The 20,663-nt window shown below is 52.1% G+C and overlaps 1 protein-coding gene across 5 annotated transcripts in view; it reads right to left on the minus strand.

The window, feature by feature from the left end:
* Window positions 1–20,359, minus strand: part of RBM10 (RNA binding motif protein 10) — a 43,615-nt gene extending 23,256 nt beyond the window's left edge. For 4 of the 5 annotated variants that reach the window (XM_077329387.1, XM_077329389.1, XM_077329386.1 and 1 more), the window contains exons 1-6: window positions 20,186–20,359; window positions 8,253–8,372; window positions 4,859–5,045; window positions 3,530–3,721; window positions 3,313–3,382; window positions 114–187 (exon numbers count right to left, since the gene is read on the minus strand). In XM_077329387.1, coding sequence (XP_077185502.1) covers window positions 114–187; window positions 3,313–3,382; window positions 3,530–3,721; window positions 4,859–5,045; window positions 8,253–8,269 — 540 coding nt within the window. In that variant the 5' untranslated portion in view covers window positions 8,270–8,372; window positions 20,186–20,359. Of the gene's footprint in view, window positions 1–113; window positions 188–3,312; window positions 3,383–3,529; window positions 3,722–4,858; window positions 5,046–8,252; window positions 8,373–20,185 lie in introns of those variants that run through there. The other variant, XM_077329390.1, reaches the window with a different exon arrangement.
* Between the last annotated feature and the right edge of the window lie 304 nt (window positions 20,360–20,663).

The raw sequence follows: 20,663 nt of genomic DNA on the forward strand, positions 1-20,663 counted from the left end.
TTCCTTTGGGGGAAGGCGACTGGGGACGGGCGGGGCTTGCTCAGGTGAACCAGGTGTTTGGATTGGTCATTAACAGTAGCAGTACTTGTGGGTTTCAAGTGCAGCAAAGCAACCTGATTGGCTTCCATCCATCGTGTAGCGTCCTGCAAGTGATTAAACTCGACGAAGGCGAAGCCCCGGCTCTGACCTGGAGGACAGCATTCAGATACAGACGCAGTGTGTTAGTTCAACAGATCTAGCCAACATCACGCACCCTGTCGCTGTACCAAATGGGGGCCGGGGAGTGGGGTGGGGGTTCAGGGGGGGAGAAACAGGGGAGGGTGGAGAGGCACAGAAAGGCACACCCTAGTGGCAAAGTGGGGAGGGTGCAGCTTTCGGTCACCCAGTGGGAGGAACCTGCCCTTCGGATTGTTTCAAACCAAGTGACGCTTTTGCTATACGGATGCTGTTGGTTGCCGCTGGAGCCTCGAGAAACTCTTTTCCTTCCCGGAGCTGGGAATGAGTCTCCCGCGCTTTGATCGAGCCGATGCCCAGCTCCTTCGGGAGGTTAGGCTGGGCTGGGCTGGGGGGGGGATATCTGAATCCAGCGTGGTGCTGCGGCTAAGAGCAGCGGCCCCTGTGGAGAGCCAGGTTTGATTCCCTGCTCCTCCAGGTGCAGCTGGGTGGGTGACCTTGGTCTAGTCACAGTCCTGTTAGAGCTGTTCTCACAGAGCGGTCCTGTCAGAGCTCTCTCAGCCCCACCTACCTCGCAGGGGGCCTCTTGTGGGGAGAGGAAGGGAAAGGTGGTTGCAAGACACGTTGAGTCTCCTTTGGGTAGTGAAAAGCAGGGTTTAAAAACCAACTCTTCTTCTAAGCAGAATCATTCTTATTTGCTTTGGATACTGTTCGTATCAATTAGCATCCCTCAATTCCTTCTAATTACAGCGGAAGCAGTCGCTGGCACAGTCACCCCGCCACCTAGCCTATATTTGAAAGAGCTGCCACTGGACACCCAGCCAAACCACAGGAGAAGTAAAATGAGGGGCCCAGCAGACATGGACCCTGAGCAACCGAAAGCTGCCAGTGTGGGGCCCAGATCTGGAAGTCTGGGCTTTGAAGTCAGCCTTGGACTCAGTGGGTGACTTGAGGCCACTCTCTGAGGCTTCATTCCCCTCATCTGTGCAATAAAAAAAATGTTTTTTAAGACTGCTGCAAAGATCGAGGAGGAAAAAATGAGACAATTGCTTTTCATAAATCTAAATGGCCCAAAAGGAGGAGCGCGTTATGCTTAGAGGCGAGGGGCCGTGGCTTTGTGGAAGAGCTGCAAACTTGGCATGCAAAAGGCCCAGGGTCCCCTTCCTTGGCACCTTCAGTTAAAAGGACCAGGCAAGACTTCATCTTGAGAACCTGGACAGCTGCTGTTTGGTCAGAGCCAGTTTGGTGTAGTGGTTAGGAGTATGGACTTCTAATCTGGCCTGCCGGGTTTGATTCTGCACTCCCCCACATGCAGCCAGCTGGGTGACCTTGGGCTCGCCACAGCACTGATGAAACTGTTCTGACCGAGCAGTGATATCAGCGCTCTCTCAGCCTCACCCACCCCACAGGGTGTCTGTTGTGGGGAGAGGGAAGGGAAGGCGACTGTAAGCCGCTTTGAGCCTCCTTCGGGTAGGAAAAAGTGGCATCTAAGAACCAACTCTTCTTCTTCTTCTTCAATCTGAGTAGACAATACGGATCTTGACTGATTCAGCATAGGGCAGGTTCATGTGAGGTCAAAAGACCCTCTGGGCGGAGGGGGGGCCGCTAAAAACACAATCCACTGGCAGCGTGAGCTTCAAAATCTTCCCCACTTTCTCCTCTAGCAACACTGGAATGAGGCATCACGTTGTGAGCCAATGGACCAAAACCTTATCCTCGTCTGGCGGATGACGCGTTTTAAATAGAAAACCAAAGACAGACAAGAACAGTCTGTAATCAAACTGCCAAGGGTAGTGCTTAGAGCACAGCTCTCCCGTCTTTCAGGGCCTGCGATCTTTGCCCTTGTGATACTCTGCCTGGATATAGGAACTGTTCCTGCTTTTGCTTCTCTCAAGCCTTTGACTGCCCTGGCAAGCAGGGTGCCTTTCTGTACCCTCCATCTTGCATGAACTGCCAGCTCCTGTCTGGCCAGGTGCGAAATACGAGAAGGTAGAAAGGGGTATATTTATGTGCACACCTTGGTAGGCGACCCTGACTTGAAGGCAGTGTATGTGCTAATGTAGCACTGGAGAGGAGCCAACTTACCTGGCTAGGGCTCCCCCAAAAGAGACCCAAGCTGTAGTCTGGACGCTACCTGAGATTTTCTCCTTGAAGTGGGTGGAAATTAGCTCTTCCTTTACCTGCACACGCCTTTGTACCAACCCCATTCTGCTTTCCTTTCGCACGGGCCGGCTCCGCCTGTGACTCACCCAGCCGAACGCAGCCCACCAGCCGAGAATGGCAGCTCGACAAAAGTTTGACAGCCCTTCATCCCGAAAACAGATGGAGGGGAGAACGCGACCCAGGAGGGCTCGCGGAATCCGTAAGCGGCCTGCCGCTCGCGGCTCGAAGGCTGTGTGAAAGCTTGGCGGGTCAAAAGCTGCACGAGGCTCGCCTAGGAGCGACACAACAGATGGCGCTTGGGCAGAGAAGGAACCTGACTTCAGCTGCCGGGAGCCAAGATGGATCCGTGAGGCGAATGTATCTGACAAGACGTTGCTGGGGATGAACGTCGGATTCGGTGCTGGGTGGGAGACACGGGCGTGCAAGCGAATGGGTTGCCCTGATCCTGCGTGGCCCCTCCCCCCTTGACAGAAGCAAAGAGGCCAAGCGAGAAGAGCGGAAAACAAAACAAGAACCAATCCTCATATAAAAGGAGAAAACAAAAGAAGAACCAATCTTCATATAAAAGGTTGTCAGGTTTCAGGGTCAGGAGGCTCATACGTGTATACAGTGTGCGGAGAAGCAAGTGGCAACAGGAGCTGGGACCGGACCTTGGCCTTCTGCTACCTCTCGTGCCAACTGTTTACGGAAGGAAAGCCGAAAGGCCCCGGGCCTACGGATGGGGGCCACTCAAAGCTTCAATACCACTGGGTATTTTTGTTCTCCCTGGAAGGGATGCCGCGAGCTCGACTGGTTCCTAAGTAGGGGGAACGTCCACAGAAAGAGAGCGCAACATAAATCTTTAATGCCACGGGGCAAACCGTTCTGCACCAATGCACGTTTGGCAGGCCGCCCGCTAGTTGGGAGCGCGCCGGGCGGTGAGCGGAGCACTACGAGCGCCTCATGAGAAGGCGGAAACTGCGAACGGGAGCTCACCTGAGGCTTTGTTCCGCATCAGCCGCACCTCCCGCGGTTGGAATCCGTGTGCCTGCAGCTGGGCCCGGATCTGCGGAGAAGCACAGAGGAGTCAACGACATCTGCCCTGGGGGGATAAGCTAAAAAGGGGAAGAGGCACCAGAGGACGGGGATGACGACAGGGACAGTGAGCGCCCGAGAGCAACGCCTCCTGTCCCAAACCTCTGAATGAACGTACGTCGTTCTCGGTGGCGGACTGGGGCAGCATCCTCAACATGATGATGCTGCTGGCCTTCTGCTCCTCCTCCTCTTGCTCGGTTCGGTAGTCCTGGTCGCGGTAGTCCCCGTCCCCCGGAAATCCCATGTGCTCATTGGGGCTGTCCCTCTTTCGGCGTTGCGTCTCTGAGCCGGAGGAGGCCTCGTAGGGGTCCTGGGGGAGGACGGCATGGAAGAGGGCAGGGGGGGGTCAGCGCAGCGGAGGTAATGAGCAACCTTGGCGGCGAAGATGCGGGGCAAGGCTTGTTGTGCGGGGCAAGGCCTAGCTGCCTAAGTACCAGCAAGACCAGCACCACCACTATGCTTGTCTCCTCCTTCTGTGGAGGAACTGGGACTAGGGCTCCCCCGGGAAATGAAAAAACCTACCAGCACTCAAAGCTGCTTCCCAAACCCGAGTCCCTGTTCCATCACCTGTACAGGCCTCCCTTCCTTCAGGGCCTCCCCAATCAACCACAGACTCAGTCGCAGCTACAGCTGGGTTTCCCCATCCAAGCTACTGCGTGGTACCGGCTGAGGTTCCTCAATGGTGCTGCAGCGTGGGGGGGAGGGGGTTCAAAATGGCAGCTGGGAAGAGCCCTCCCACCCTTCGCCAGCTGTTTCTGGTTCCAAGCAAAGAAGAAAGGTTTTTAAAAATGGTTTGGATAATCTCTGTCCTTATTTAAGCAGGTTGACTCGCCCACTCACAAAGTGGCCCATGATTGGCCTGGAAGAGTGAGGAAGGGGAGAGGCCCTGGCCCCTTAAACCTTTGCCAGCCGAGGCTCCTCCCACTCCTGGTGGCAAACTGACACCACTTCCGGGTACCCCAAAGCCTGCAAAACATTTCAGCGGTACCTCACGGTCAAAAACGTTGAAAAAGGTTATGCTAGAGCAGGGGTAGTCAACCTGTGGTCCTCCAGATGTTCATGGACTACAATTCCCATGAGCTCCTGACAGCAAATGCTGGAGGACCGCAAGTTGACTACCTCTGTGCTAGAGGAACTGTTTGGAATTGACACAGGGTTTCCTATCGAGTTAAAGAAACCAATATATAAGGCAAAGGTCTTATATCAGCACTCCTCCACCCAACGTAGCAGAGAGGTGGGGAAGCGCAAAGAGGTGAGTGCGAGTTTCCATTCCAATTTATGCCAACTGCCCACAAACACCTTCTGTTGCAAAATCCAAACCTGAACAAGAGATCCTCCCCCAAAGCAGAGAGCATTTTAGAGACCTATGTAGGACATCGCATTCCACCTCCCCCAAAGGGGAAAGTCACACCAAAATCTAATCCCAGAGGTCCGTTTCGAACCTTACCTCCACGCTGTGCTCCTCAGAGGAGTCGTCATAGTCATTGTTGGGCTCCTGGTTGTTGAAATCGCGCAGGTAGGATCGATAATCCATATCTCTGTAGTCGTGGTCTCTTTGGCTGCGGCCTTCGGGGCCCTCGTCCTGGGACCGGTCAACGGCACCATAGCGGCCAGTCCGATCCCCGCGACCACCTCTAGAGTGTATGGCGGGAAGGGACTCTGCTCAGAACCGACCCGAGGTACTAAGGCCGATACTGACAATGAGGCAGAAGCATTTCCTATGGAGCCCTTTGGCCAGGGCTTCCTGGTACGGCAAGGGAGCAGCAGGGCTAAGAGCAGGCGGCGCATTTGGACAAGCCAAATGCATTCAGGGAATAACCTGCTTTGTCTTCTGTTTATACAAAGCATCTAGTTTGTGATAGACACATAGAATCATAGAGTTGGAAGGGACCTCCTGGGTCATCTAGTCCAACCCCCTGCACTATGCAGGACACTCACAACCCTATCGCTCATCCACGGTAACCTGCCACCCCTTTGCCTTCACAGAATCAGCCTCTCCATCAGATGGCTCTCCAGCCTCAGTTTAAAAATCTCGAAAGATGGAGAACCTACCACCTCCCGAGGAAGCCTGAGAAATTGCTGTCAGGAACTTCTTCCGGATGTTTAGATGGAATTTCTTTTGAATTAATTTCATCCCATTGATTCTGATCCATCCCTCCATCCTCTACACGGCAGCCTTTTAAATACTTGGAAGATGGTGATCAGATCCCCTCTCAGTCGTCTCCTCTCTAAGCTAAACAGACCAAGCTCCCCCAACCTTTCCTCATCCGTCTTGGTCTCCAAACCCCTCACCATCTTTGTTGCCCTCCTCTGGACACGCTCCAGTCTGTCTACATCCCTCCCCAACTGGGGTGCCCAAAACTGAACACAGACTTTGTTTTTCCCCACTCAGTGCAACTCTAGCGAAAACCACCAAGAGGACGATAATCATGGCAGGCCACAGCTCCAAGGGAAAACGCAAGCACTGCCCCGGTGACCAAAAAGCACCAGGGGACTCCTCACTGCATAGGAAACCAAGCAGCAAAGCGTTGGTTCGTGAGCTCTCCAAACAGCGTGGGAGTTGCTGCCTCAGGTGGCGCCAATGAAGTTTAGAGGCTGAAATGATTTGGCCCATGCCAATAGTGTATTTCCTAGCCAGCCAGATGGCTTCGGTGGCGCTTAGCCAAATGGCCCTGAGCCTGAGACAAGAGGTCAGTGGAAGCTTGGACAGCAACCTCAGCACAGAAGGGCCCAGCAATGGTCAGAGAAAGCTTGTTCTGTTCCTTCTGCTGCCTAAGAAGACTGTTTCTGGTGGGAGGCTTCCTGGACGTTGGGCCCTCTTGTCCAACCCTTGCTCCTGTGAATGGAGGGAGAAAAGCCCTGGGCTGGACATGAGGTCTCGTGCAATATTGGTACTGTGGAGTAGGAGGGGCATGGCCAGAGCGTTGACAGAAGTGCTTATGTTGCAATCAGGTTTTTGAGCAGAGGTGAAATCTGGAACTTAAGAACGTCAGAAGAGCCCTGCCAGGTCAAACCAATGGTCTGTCTACTGCAGCATCCCATCTCACGTAGTGACCAACCAGGTCCTCTACAGCAGGGGTAGTCAACCTGTGGTCCTCCAGATGTACATGGGACTACAATTCCCATGAGCCCCTGCCAGCACGCTGGCAGGGGCTCATGGGAATTGTAGTCCACGGACATCTGGAGGACCACAGGTTGACTACCCCTGCTCTACACAGCCAATGACAAAGCATGGTGGCCGAGACCTTCCCCTGATACTCCCTCCTGGCTCTGGGATCCGGAGGCAGACTGCCTCTGAATGTAAAGGTTCCCCTCAGTCACTATGGCTAGCAGCCATTAATAAATTTATCCTCTGTGAATCTATCTAATCCCCCTCTAAGGGGGATTTTATTCCTGTGGCCCAGGCTATAACCTCTGGCTGCTAATTCCACATTTTAATCTCTTTCTGTGTTAAACAGTCTTGCCTTTTGTCCGTCTTGGACTGTATTCCTGGCCCAGACTCTGCCCAGAAAGCTCCTAGAGATGCTGGCTGGCGGCCTGGAATCCCTATTGCTGCCCCTGTAGTAAAAAAAAACTGGGACTCCTGTGATGTGGAGGAACGCTTTTCCCGCAATGCTTCCTTGCAAAACCAAGCTCTTCCTGTCTTTGCCGAGAATTAGAAGACTGTGGTACGGCTGGGAAGCACCGTCAACTTGCAGCCAAATGTATGTACAGTTTTCAAGGCAGGAGATGTTCAGAGGGGGGGCCTGCCTTTACCTGCCTCTGCACAGCAACCCTAGATATGCTCAGAGGTCTCCCATCCGAGTAGTAACTCCGGCCGACTTTGCTAAGATTCCACTCTCAGACAAATCGGGTCTGCATCAAACGCTTTGCTGATCTAAGAATGGCGGGGAAAATGGGAGGCAAAACTTATGAAAGTGAACTCTCTAGCTTTCTCTCTGCATCAGGCTTTCTCAATTAGAGTTTTGTGAAACCCTGGGGGGGGGGGTTTCTTGATGGCCCTGGAAGGGTTTCCTCAGTGGATGGGATTTAATTCATTCCGGTTCTGGGAGTGGCAGGTAATAATTCCAATTAATCAATCCATTAATTGTTAAATATTTATCAGGTGAGAGGACCAAATATGGTCATGTTGACCCGCCCCCCCACCCCCTTCCTAAATGGCCAGTGATGGGCCTGGAGGGGCTGGGAAGGGGAGGAGCCCTGGGTGGGCGTGTCCACAGCTAGGCTTCCCAACCATATTCTGCCCAATCGCGCCCTTTCTGGGGTTTCTTGAAGCCTGAGGAATGTTTCAGGGCTTTCTGAGCTATCATAAAGTTGAGGAAGCCTGCTCTGCATTGTAACAGAGCACACCTCTGCCGCGCTTCGTAACACTAGCAGCATCGCAAAGGGTTTGACATCCTGGCCACTATAATACAGCACTGTTCCCCACGCCTGCAGAACAATGAAGGCCAGCGGTGACTCAAGGGAGACCCCCTTTCACTAAATTTCCAATCTAATTATCAGTGCAATGAAGCAGATGGTATAATCGGTGCTGAACTTTCCCCAGAATTACCTTGCTTAATGGCCTAGATCAAGGGTAGTCAAACTGCGGCCCTCCAGATATCCATGAACTACAATTCCCAGGAGCCCCCAGCCAGCATTTGCTGGCAGGGGGCTCCTGGGAATTGTAGTCCATGGACATCTGGAGGGCCGCAGTTTGACTACCCCTGGCCTAGATAATCACACCAAAACGCAAGGAAATTATCACAGCGATATTGTCACCTCCTGTCCTCAGAACCAAATACAAAAGAGGAGAACTTATTCGTTCCTAGAGCCCCGCAGTAACTCTAGAGATGCCATACCTTCTCTCGTAGTCCATTCCTACTAGGGAAGTGCAAGTCTTCACGAGTCTCCCAGCGCCAGGCTTCTCAGGGTTCGGCTGCCATTCCGGCAGCTCACCCAAAATGAGGTCAGAAAGGAACCTGGAGGAAAAAGTAAATCAAAACTCAGCAGTGTCACTTGAGCCAGGGTTCTAGTCGAGATCGGTTAACAGTAATGGCTACAGGATTCAAGAGAACAGTCTGAAAGAAGCTCGGACATTGCTGCATCTAATTAGATGTTCCCTCCAATATTCTGCACGCGCATATCGTAGTAACCTGACTATTTCTCAGATCTGTAGTGCTGGCATGCTGCACAGGGCTATTGGAAGGGGTCATTTAAGCCATCTAGTTCCACCCCCCTGCTCAATGCAGGATCAGCCTAAAGCATCCAGGAGAGTTATGCGTCCATCCGCTGCTTAGAATAATAGAATCATAGAGTTGGAAGGGGCCAGACAGGCCATCTAGTCCCACCCCCTGCTCAATGCAGAATCAGATGAAAGCATCCAGGATAAGCATCTGTCCAGCCACCGCTTAGAATCCTAGAATCATAGAGTTGGAAGGGGCCAGACAGGGCATCTAGAACAGTGGTCCCCAACCTTTCCGAGGCTGGGGACCGGCAGGGCATTGGGCCTCGCCCGCACGGACTGGCCGCGCCCGCGCATCGGGCCGCGCCTGCGGGCCATGCCCACACGTCGGGCCGCACCTGCGGGCCATGCCCACATGTCGGGCCGCACCTGCGAACCGCGCCCGCGCATCGGGCCGCGCCCTAAGGCCGCGCCCGCACATCGGGCCACGCCTGCACATCGGGCCGTCAGCCAAACAGCTGTACAGAAGGGGCCAAACAGCTGTACAGAAGGGGCACGTCAGCCAAACAGCTGTACAGAAGGGGCACGACAGTTCCCCACCCCCATTTTAATTTTTAATTAATTAATTAGAATTTATATATTAATTTATGTATTAACAGAATATATATATATATTAATTATATTTATATATACCGCCCTCCCCGAAGGCTTAGGGCGGTTCACATAAAACAGAACAGAAACAATAAGGATCACTTAGAATTCAGTGGTCCCCAACCTTTTTATCACCGGGGACCACTCAACACCTTTTACTGAGGGCCGGTGGGGGGGGGTAGTTTACTCCTCTACTCTCAACCATTGTTCTAACGTTCTCTGATTGCTATGGTAATGTTTAAACATCCCTTCAAAATAAGATACAGACACGCCACAACAATGAAGTGTGTTGTAAAGAATATCGACCAATTCTTCCTTTTTCTTTTCCTTCTTTCTGTGGCTTAGCCCTCCTTGGTATCAGGATGGGCTAGTAGATAGGGATAGGGATTATACCCAGAGAGGAGTAGACAGTAGGGAAAACTCAGCAGTGCTGGGGAAAGAACTGCAAGGGTTGGGAGAACCCCTTACAGGCGGGATCTCACCCTTGCAGCACAGCCTGTACCCACTAGCTGCGAGTTAGAGTAGGGTGGGGGGAGGGAGGGTTGGGTGGTGATAGTTAAATAGGGTAGGGAGGGTTAGGGTGGGTTAGTGCAGCCAGGTGGGGGAGTAGATAGGATATTAGTGGTTATTCTCTCTGGGGAGCAGGACTATGGAGAGGGAGGCCCAAACAGGGGGGGGGCTTGTGCTGGGGCCGGGATTCAAACGATCATGGGCCAGGGGCGTTATGGCCGGGGGAGGAGGTTGGACAAGAGAAGGGGTGGGAGCACTAGTGCCCCGTATAGGGCCCGGCCGTGGAGACACGGCCGGCGTCCTGGGTGTGCTCGATCCCCTTCTAACCTCCGGCCCATCCTCAGGAATGTGAGGGTGGAGGCTAGGGTACAGGGTCCAACATTGGTCTTGTGCAATGCAAGGTCGATTAAGAACAAGGCCTCGACTCTGCAACATTTCATCGCAGAGTCAAAGGCGGACCTTGCTTGCGTGACCGAGACCTGGGTGAGGGAAGGCGAGACAGCGGCCTTGAAAGAACTGGCCCCACCAGGTTACTCGGTCCTTCACCAATCTCGGACCCACAAGAGGGGAGGGGGGGTGGCTATTGTGGTCCGGGAGGTCCTCACCCACAGGGCTCTCCCGGCGCCGGAAATCGAGGGGGTGGAGTGTGTCGGTATTGGTTGGGACTCGGTCGAGAGTGTGGCTATCTGGTTGGTATACCGTCCGCCCAACGCGCCGCCAGATGTCCTGCCCCGCCTGCTGGAGGCGGCGGCCGCCTGGGCGTTGCAGTACCCCAGGCTTCTGATCCTGGGTGACTTCAACGTTCATGCGGACGCGCCCTCTCCAGTCCATGGCGGAGACTTGGTGTCATCCATGGCGACACTAGGACTCTCGCAATTTGTTGCTGGGCCCACCCATCACGCCGGCCACACACTCGACTTGATTTTCGGCGCTGGGATAGAAGTGGAGCTGGATACAGCATTAGCTGTGCCGTGGTCAGACCACTACGCCCTGCGGGCCCGGCTCAAGATGCCACCCCCTCCCCAGTTGGGCGGCGGGCATATTTTAGCCCGCCCGCGGAGACTCATGGATCCAATTGGATTCCGGAATGCTCTGCGGGACCCGATGCCTCCTGGCGACTCACTAGCGGCCTTGGTGGCGGACTGGCAGTCACGCCTATCGGCTGCTATAGATGAGATCGCCCCTAAACGTCCTCTCTGCCCTCGACTCAAACGGGCTCCCTGGTATACCAGGGAGCTCCGGGAGAGGAAAAGGGAAGTGAGACGACTGGAGCGAGTGTGGCGGAAGACTCGCGACGAAGCTACGAGAACATCTCATCGCACGCTTATGAGGGCGTATGAGATGGCGGTGAAAGTGGCAAAACGGGAGTATTTTGCCGCGGAAATCGCGTCCGCAAGCTCTCGCCCGGCCCAACTATTTAGGACAGTTAGAACTCTTACCGCCCTTGAGGGGCGCCAAAATAGTAGTAAATTGGAACTAGGCTGCGAGGCTTTAGCGAGCCATTTTGCGGACAAAGTCTCGTTACTCCGCCGCGCTCTTCCCGCCACAGTTAATACAGTAAATGAACTGGAGACCCGTTGGCCGCCTTTGGAGGTGACGTTCGATGGCTTCAGACGGCTCTCTTTACCCGAAGTGGACAAGTTGCTAGGTTCGGTTAGGGCGACCACTTGCCCCCTTGATCCCTGTCCATCCTGGCTCCTCAAGGGAGGTGGCCAGAGAATAGGAGGCCAGCTCAGGGATATCATCAATCTCTCCCTGGATTCCGGGGAGTTCCCTGGGCAGCTGAAGGGGGCAGTGGTTCACCCTCTCCTGAAAAGATCCACGCTGGACCCACGGGACCCAGACAGCTACCGCCCGGTGTCGCATTTGGCATTCCTGGGCAAGGTAGTTGAAAGGGCCGTGGCAGACCAGCTCCTGGCATTCTTGGAAGAAACTTCGGCACTCGATCCATATCAGTCTGGCTTCCGACCTGGCCACGGGGTGGAGACGGTGTTGGTCGCCCTGTTGGATGACCTCCGTCGCCAGCTGGATAGAGGCGGGTCGGCAGTGCTGGTTCTTCTGGACCTGTCGGCCGCTTTTGACACCGTGGACCATGAACTACTGGTCCACCGCCTCGCCGAAACGGGGATACGGGGCACAGCTTTACGCTGGATACGCTCCTTTCTCCAGGACCGGACCCAGAGGGTAGCAGTGGGAGATGAGCTCTCGTGCCCCTACAGACTTCCTTGTGGAGTCCCACAGGGCGCAGTCCTCTCTCCCACATTGTTCAACGTCTTTATGCGCCCTCTGGCCCAGCTGGTGCGGAGTTTTGGGCTGGGTTGCCACCAGTACGCTGATGACACCCAGCTCTATCTCCTCATGGACGGCTGCCCGGACTCTCCCCCGGAACCATTTGCCAGATGTTTGGAAGCGGTGACAGAATGGTTCGAGCAGAGTCGCCTGAAACTCAACCCCTCCAAGACGGAGGTCCTGTGGTTGGGACGTAGGGGTCGGGAACAGGAAGCGCGTTTACCCACCCTGGGAGGGACGCACCTTACCATCGCGTCCCAGGCCAGGAATTTGGGTGTGATCATTGACGCCTCCCTGACCTTGGAGGCGCAGGTCAAAAGAGTAGCGGGCCAGGCATTTTTCCAGCTTCGCCAGGCCCGACTACTAGCACCCTACCTGTCCCCCGAACACCTAGCCACAGTGATCCATGCAACGGTCACCTCCAGAATAGATTTCTGTAACTCGCTCTACGCGGGCCTTCCCTTGTCCTTGGTCCGGAAACTCCAGCTAGTGCAAAACGCAGCTGCCAGGGTCCTCACTGGTACACCTTGGAGGGCTCACATTCAGCCAGTGCTGAGGCAGCTGCACTGGTTGCCAATTGCTGCCCGGATCCGGTTCAAGGTTTTGGTTTTAACCTTCAAGGCTTTACGCGAGTTGGGACCCACATACCTGAGGGACCGCCTATCACCCTATGCCCCCCGCAGAGCCTTACGTTCTGCGGGAGAAAATCTGCTGGTCGTTCCCGGCCCCAGGGAAGCACGCCTGGCCTCGACCAGGGCCAGGGCCTTTTCGGTCCTGGCCCCTACCTGGTGGAATGAGCTCCCGGGAGAGCTGCGGGCCCTGCAAGATCTTCCATCATTCCGCAGGGCCTGCAAGACGGAGCTCTTCCGCCAGGTTTACGGTTGAGGACGAGGCTAACATCTAGGCCCCCCCCCCAGGGACCCGGGACCCGGGATTGAGATTGGGTATTAGTACCATCAGTATCCCCTCTCCACCTGCTTGTAGTAGGAGGGGGAGGTTGATTAGCCTATCTTGCCAGGTTAGCTTGCTAACCGATAATGTTTTATTGTAATTGTTGCTGAGGGTTTTTAATGGATTTTATTGGGGGTTTTAAAATGTTGTAACCCGCCACGAGCCGTAAGGGAGTGGCGGGCAATAAATCGAAAGATAATAATAATAATAATAATAATAATAATAATAAAGGGCCGGGGGGGGGGAGGAGAAGGCGTCCTTCGGGGCCCACCTCCAATTAGTCGAAGGACCCCATGTGGTCTGCGGCCCACAGGTTGGGGATCGCTAACTTAGATTAACAATAATGAATGAAGCAAAACAACAAGCAACATGGAACAGTAGAAAAATGCGGGAAGCATTAAATTAACTCATCCTGATAGCCCAACGGGTTGGGCGGAATTATGGTGTGTGTCAGAGGAGGGGGCTCAGGCCCTTGGGAAGTGATGGCACAGGTCAACCTCAACCAAGTGCCTGGTGAAGGAGCTCCGTTTTGCAGGCCCTGAGGAAGTGTTCAAGTTCCAGTAGGAGCATTTATAACTTTGAATTTTGACAATCATACCTAGACTCCAGACACACACACCACATTGCATTCCTACAATCCACACTTCATGCAGTTTTTTTTGGGGGGGGGCGGGGTCCCTGTTTCCCAGGAGTAGCATTTCAGGAAGATCAGTCGATTGCAGTAGTGGGTGGAGGGCAGAGAAACTGGCAAAAACAACCCCCCCCAAAAAAAAAACACCCACTGCTTTAATGGAAAAGGCTGGGATTCAAGTCACAGCAAGAGTCTATTTTTGTCAGGCGCATGAAGCGGATAAAAACTGCACTGAGCTAACGACGGATAAAGAAAGAACAGAAGAGGAAATGAGGACAAAACCTAAAAATAAAGAGAAATGCAAAGAACACATCATGATTACTGGTGTGCCATATTAGCAATAAGCTTTTGCGTGCAGCTGCAGGTGAATGGAAGCCGGAGGCTGATTTCCAAGCTGGTTGCGCTACTGTGGTATATGATCACTAATGACAGCACGAGCAACATCCTTACTCTGGAATCATAGAATAACAGAGTTGGAAGGGACCTCCTGGGTCATCTAGTCCAACCCCCTTCACTATGCAGGACACTCACAACCCTATCGCTCATCCACTGTCACCTGCCACCCCCTTGAGCCTTCACACAATCAGCCTTTCTGTCAGTTGGCTCTCCAGCCTCTGTTTAAAAAGTTCCAAAGATGGAGAACCCACCCCCTTCCAAGGAAGCCTGTTGTTCTGACTGTCAGGAACTGCTCTGACTGTCAGGAACTTCTTCCGGATGTTTAGACAGAATTTCTTTTGAATTCATTTCATCCCATCGGTTCTGGTCTGTCCCTCCGGGGCAAGAGAGAACAACTCTGGGGACTGGAGTGTTTCTGTCAGTGACTGATTCAATGGGTTGGCAGACACGTCTCTGGTGCTGGCACTAATCCTTGCTAGTCACGGTCAATGGTCACCTAAGCCAGGAACGACTGCTCTTTTGAAAGGGGCCTTCTGATTCACTTCAGGGTTTGGCACAAGGAAAAGGAAATTTCTGGAGGTGTGTAGTCCTCTCTGCCACCCATCCTAGCTCATCTCCTGACCAGCTGCCACACTCATAACCTCACTGGTATTAGTAATACTAGATTCTTTGATTCTTCTTCGAACTAGTAAGAGTCAAAGAATGTCACTCCAGTCCTGGGAACAAATTGGGTATCATGGCCAAGAGCAATGCATAGATAAGTGGAGGGTGGAACATTCCAATGCAGTGGTTCTCAACATGGGGGTCGGGACCGCTTTGGGGGTCAAACAGCCCTTTCACAGGGGTCGCGGCAGGGCAAGCAGGAGGGAGGGTGTCATCCACACAACAGCTTTGCGGGGTAGATCGAGATAGAGCGTTTGTCTGTCTGGAGCAGCGGAAAAGAACGAGATCGGCATGGTGGGACAAGAGGCAGAACTGAACTGAGAAACCCCAGGGGAAAACCAATTTATATACAATCATGAACAATGGTTCTTCACGCCATTGCTCAGTTGCGGTTTAATTTCTGTGAACGGACACTTGCATAATTTTACAGTTGGGGGTCACCACAAGACGAGGAACAGTAGGAAGGTTGAGAACCACTGGCCTAGTGGTTCCAGCATCTGATTTGAGCCCGTTCATCTCTTATGCGCACCCTGACCCATTTGCTCTGTGGACATTGAAGAGCCTCGCTGGCAGGCAATAACAATGCATTCAAGATGTACAGGCAAAGGAGCATTTGATAGTATAACAGAATCCGTCCATTAATAAACAGAGAGACAGGACATTGTCTCTGTCTCGAAGTTCGTTTTTATTGTTGATTATTTTTAAATAAAATTGAAGAGCCTCTTGTGGCGCAGAGTGGTAAGGCAGCAGAAATGCATTCTGAAGCTGTCTGCCCATGAGGCTGGGAGTTCGATCCCAGCAGCCGGCTCAAGGTTGACTCAGCCTTCCGTCCTTCCGAGGTCGGTAAAATGAGTACCCAGCTTGCTGGGATGTAAATGGTAATGACTGGGGAAGGCACTGGCAAACCACCCCGTATTGAGTCTGCCAAGAAAACGCTAGAGGGCGTCACCCCCAGGGTCAGAGATGACCCGGTGCTTGCACAGGGGATACCTTTACTTTTACCTATTTTAAAATTTAAATTGTTATAAGTTATTTATTGTGAAATCCCACGTTTGGCTGAACTGATGAACCGTCGTTTGCGATCGTCTGTCAAACTAAATCAGAAAGCACGACTTGAAGTGAGTTTGCGAGTCGTGGTCCTGTTAAATAGGGTTTAGAATGGGACAAAGCATCGTTCTGGCCCTCACCTCACACGTCCAAAGGCTTGTTTCCAGCAAAGACAAAGGGAAAATAATTGTAAAAGAAAGGATAAAGAGCTGAAGGGGCTGGCAAAACATGTTATGAAATAAACAGAACTGAACTTCAGCCTCTCTGAACTGCAGCTTAGCGTGCAGATAATCCATCCCCGTGCCTTTGGAATAATGGGTTTTCTCAGCTAAGCCTTCAGGTTATTGCAAGCATTTTGTTATGCTCTGAAGGCGGAATGCAACATATTGTGTAACATGTATTACCATGCACTGGAAAAGATGTTCGGGGATTTTCAGGAAACGGAGAGCAATTTCTTCTGGGAAGAGAAAACCATGCACAACCATGACAAGGGAGAGGTGAAGAAGAGACCAGAGCCAAACAAGAGTTGAAGAAGATAAAGGAGGAGGAGGAAAAGCGGCATATAAGAACCAACTCTTCTTCTGGAGTTCTGGCCCTGCTGGTGGACCACCCAACAGCACCCAGGTTATTCCCACTGTGTGTCAAAAGTGTTAGACTAGATGGGCCATTGGACCAATCCCAAAATGGCTTTCTTTATGAGTACATTCGATACAGAATGTTCTAGTGCAACAAAATGCTGGTTTACCTCCAGTTCTAAGCTTTGAATACAAACATTACAGACTTGTTGGCTGTCCTGCATTGCTTGCCCTTCTGAGGTTACTCTTTACGGGTTGTTTTTCTCTCCGTGTACGTACATACAATTCTATTTTGAAAAGAACGCTACACAATAACATAAATATGGTAGGGCTTTGTACACCTTAAAGACTTTATTGTGGCACCAAAAAAATGGACTAACACCTAAAATGTCGTCCTCGCTATTACTGGAAATCCCCTGTCCTGGTTACCACCATGTTCATGCCAGAAAGTAACCAGGCCTAAGGCGCTGAATGCAGTTACCAGGCAGGTTGATGTGGGGGAAAGTCAACCTTTCAAGTGTCCTGGACCTAAACTGTCTAAAAGAGATACCAAATTCTCTTATTTGTATCTATTGTACATTCCAGTTCTGTAGAGTAGTGATCCCCAACCTGTGGGCTGTGGACCACATGTGGTACTTCGACTAACTGGAGGTGGGCCCCGAAGGAGGCCTTCTCCCCTCCCCCGGCCCTTTACAACACACTTCGGGTGTCATTGTCTCCCATCCCTCCCAGATGGGACTATCTCGTTGCAGAGAAACAAGCTCAGGGTTCCCATTGATTTGTCATTGTCATGAGTTAAAATTTCCATGAAAATAAAATGTTCCTTATGTTCATTGTTGTGGCGTGTCTGTATCTTATTTTGAAGGGATGTTTAAACATTACCATAGCGACCAGAGAGCATTAGGGCAGTGGTTGAGAGTAGAGGAGTAAACTACCCCCCCCCACCGGGCCTCAGTAAAATTGTCAAGTGTTGAGTGGTCCCCGGTGATAAAAAGGTTGGGGACCACTGCTGTAGAGGTCCAGCATACATCTCATAGCATTGCAGGCCCTGCCTGATCTTCCACAATTCCACAGGGCCTGCAAAGGGAGCTCCTCCACCAGGCATTTGCTTGAGGCAAACTGATCACTACATCTGCTGATCCTGCCCGCCCCTCAGGCGCCCCCTCCCATGACCAAACAATCTTATCTATCCAAGGATTTTGTCAATATTACTGTTCCTATTTAAAATATTGTTCTGGTTAACATGTTATGTTATGATTGTTATATTGTTACAGTCTTCTATGTCATTACCCTTTGGTGTTCTATGTATGGAAGGGCAGTATAAATCTCTAAATAAATAATAAATAAATTACGTTTATGGGGACGGCTCAGCAGTAGTGAAGTTTGCCAGCTCCCGGTTGGGAAATATTTGGGAGATTGGGTGGGAGGGTGCAGCATAGGGAGGACAGGGTTAGGGTAAAGGAGGGTCTTCAATGGGGCACAATGCTATCATGTCCAGCTCCCAAGGCTCCCAAATCCTTCCAGGTGCAGTGGTCTCTGTTGCCTGAAGATCAGCTGTAATCCCCGATCTCCAGCCACCTCCTGGAGGTTGGCAACCCTGGCAGAAGATCACAGGCTCAATCTCACCCAACTCCACTGAAAAAGGAGCCCGATCTCATCAGCTATTGGAAGCTAAACAGGATTGGTTATGGCTAGTATTAGGATGGAAGGCATATAAGGAAGACCCAAGGAAGCCTGTTCCACTGAGAAACCACTCTAGCTTCCAGGAACTTCTGGATATTTAGACAGAATTTATTTTGAATTCATTTCATCCCATTGGTGATGAAACATGCGTTGCCTGAGGTTTCGGTGCCACTATGAACGAGATATTGTTCTCTCCAAGTACACTCATATTATCCATAAACAACTGAAGTTGCCAACTTCCAGGTGGCACCTGGAGTTCTTCCACACTACAGAGATCAGTCCCCCTGAAGACAATGGCACTTTTAGACCGTTTGCTCCAGGCATAGTCAAACTGTGGCCCTCAAGATGTCCATGGACTACAATTCCCATGAGCCCCTGCCAGCTTTTGCTGCTCTAAGGCATTATATCCCACTGAGGCAGATTTGACAAGTCCAGGTTGGGAAATTCCTGGAAATCTGGGGTTGGAGCCTGGGGAGTGAGGTTTGGTGAGGGAAGTTGGGAGGCATAATTACATAAAGTTAACTCCACAAATCAAATTTTTCTCCAGCGAAACTGATCTTTTTCAACCTGGAAATCCACGGAAATTCCAGCAGTCCTCCAGGCCCCACCTGACCGTGGACAACCTGACAACACCTCCCCAAACTCTGTCCTACCCAGGCTCCACCCCAAAAATCTCCAGGGCATTCCCAGTCCAAAATTAGCAACTCTATTCTACAGGTGTGGTTACCTGCCAGCACTTCACCTTTATGAAAGGTAGCTGAACAGAGTCTGCCGGTGGCACCTTCAAGCCCAACCAAGTTTAATTGAAGGTACAAACTTTTGTGTGCCTGCACACTTCAGACCATACAATGGATGTCACCAAACTACATACAGAAGGAGACAGTACATTTGCATCGACTTAGTGAACAGCCTCATGAAAATATCCAACAAACGTACAACATAATGGAGATTTTTAGCCATTTCAAGAGCCTTGCTACAACCACAAGCTAAGTTTATAAGGTTTCGGTTCAACTCCAGTTTGGAAAAAACATAGTAGTGGGGATAAAAATACCAAGGCCAGTGATTAAATGCATTCCCAGTTGGAGAGCCAGCAAGGCACCATAGTTAAGAGTGGTTGCTGGCCAGCTGAGTTGGATTCCCCACACCACCATGAGCAGCCAACTGGGTGGTCTTGGTCTTGTCACAGTCCTAGTTAGAGCTGGTCTGAAATAGCACAACAAAATTAGAGTCCAACTCAAGGGGAATAATTGGCTGTTTTAGCAAAGAATTACCAAATGGCATCGTACAGCTGAATGTGGATGGTGTGACACAGTTTACTAGTTTACCATAATTAGCTTCTACCTTATACCTTCACTATTATGATGGTTGCCCATTAAGTCTGAGGAAGAGTGCTTGCACTCCAAAGCTCACGCCTTGAATAAACCTTTGTTGGTCTTAAAGGGGCTACTGATTTAGTTTGAGCTGTTCTCACACAGCACTCCTCTCTCAGGCCCCACCTACCTCCCAAGTGTTAATTGTGGGGAGAGGAAGGATTATAAGCCGCTTTGAGACTCCTTTAGGTGAAGAAAAGCGGCATATAAGAACCAACTTTTCTCTTTTATTTATTTTATATTTATTATTATATTTCTATACCGCCCTCCCCAGAGGTTCAGGGCAGTTTACATTAAACATATAAACAATACATGGAACAGTATTTTTTCAGTAATCTCAGGGCTCTCTCAGCCTCACCTCCCTCCCAGGTGTCAGTTGAGGGGAGAGGAAAGGAAGGCGACTGTAAGCCACTTTGAGGCTCCTTCAGGTCGTGAAAAGCGGGGTATAAAAAAAACCCCAGAGATTCCTCTTCTTCAGTAATGAAAAAAGGCCTGTTATCCACTTCTGAACATGGAAGGTGGCTCTGACAGCAGCCGCTCCGCTCCCTTAAGAAGGGGTAGTCAAACTGCGGCCCTCCAGATGTCCATGGTCTACAATTCCCATGAGCCCCTGCCAGCATTTGCTGGCAGGGGCTCATGGGAATTGTAGTCCATGGACATCTGGAGGGCCGCAGTTTGACTACCCCTGCTTAGAGTCACGGGGGACTCCAACAGCTGGTTTCGCAGCCTTTCCAGGCCCGGCACAACCGGGAGCACCGGGCCAGCCCTCACGCCTTCCCCGCCGGCCAGGGGCCCCAGGCCGGGCCCACCCACCGCCCCTCTCCCGCCCGCCGCCTTCGCTCACCTGGCCGAGTGGGCGGTGGGCCGAGGAGAAGAGTCACCCGACGGCCCCGGGGCTGCCTTGCGCACGACCCGCCTCACAAGATGGCGGCGGCGGCTGCGCAGCGCCCCCTCCGCCTCCCCGTCTGTAGACGCTCGGCGTCGGGGACACCGGACGGATTGGCCCTTCTGCGCCTGCGCGCGCCGAGCGAGAGGCTATTGGCCCGCGGGTTCGCGCAGGGCCCGCCCACTCTGCGACGGCATTGGTGGGGACATGACGCTCGTCCCCGCGTGCTCGGGCGACAGCGTCTCGAGGGAAGCCGACCGGCTCCCACGACAGAAGTCTCGCGCATGCGCACTAGAGGCTTAAGAGGACTTAACATGAAAGATGCGGGCATGGGATAAAAAGGGAGAAAGAGAAATTCGGAAAGAATCCGGGGAATGCCTCTGCCCCCGAACCAGCCTCCTCTAGATTTAGTTAATTAATTGCTTTTGGGATTTGG

The sequence above is a fragment of the Paroedura picta genome, chromosome 3 (assembly GCF_049243985.1).
Source record: "Paroedura picta isolate Pp20150507F chromosome 3, Ppicta_v3.0, whole genome shotgun sequence".
In the NCBI taxonomy this organism is placed as follows: Eukaryota; Metazoa; Chordata; class Lepidosauria; order Squamata; family Gekkonidae; genus Paroedura; species Paroedura picta.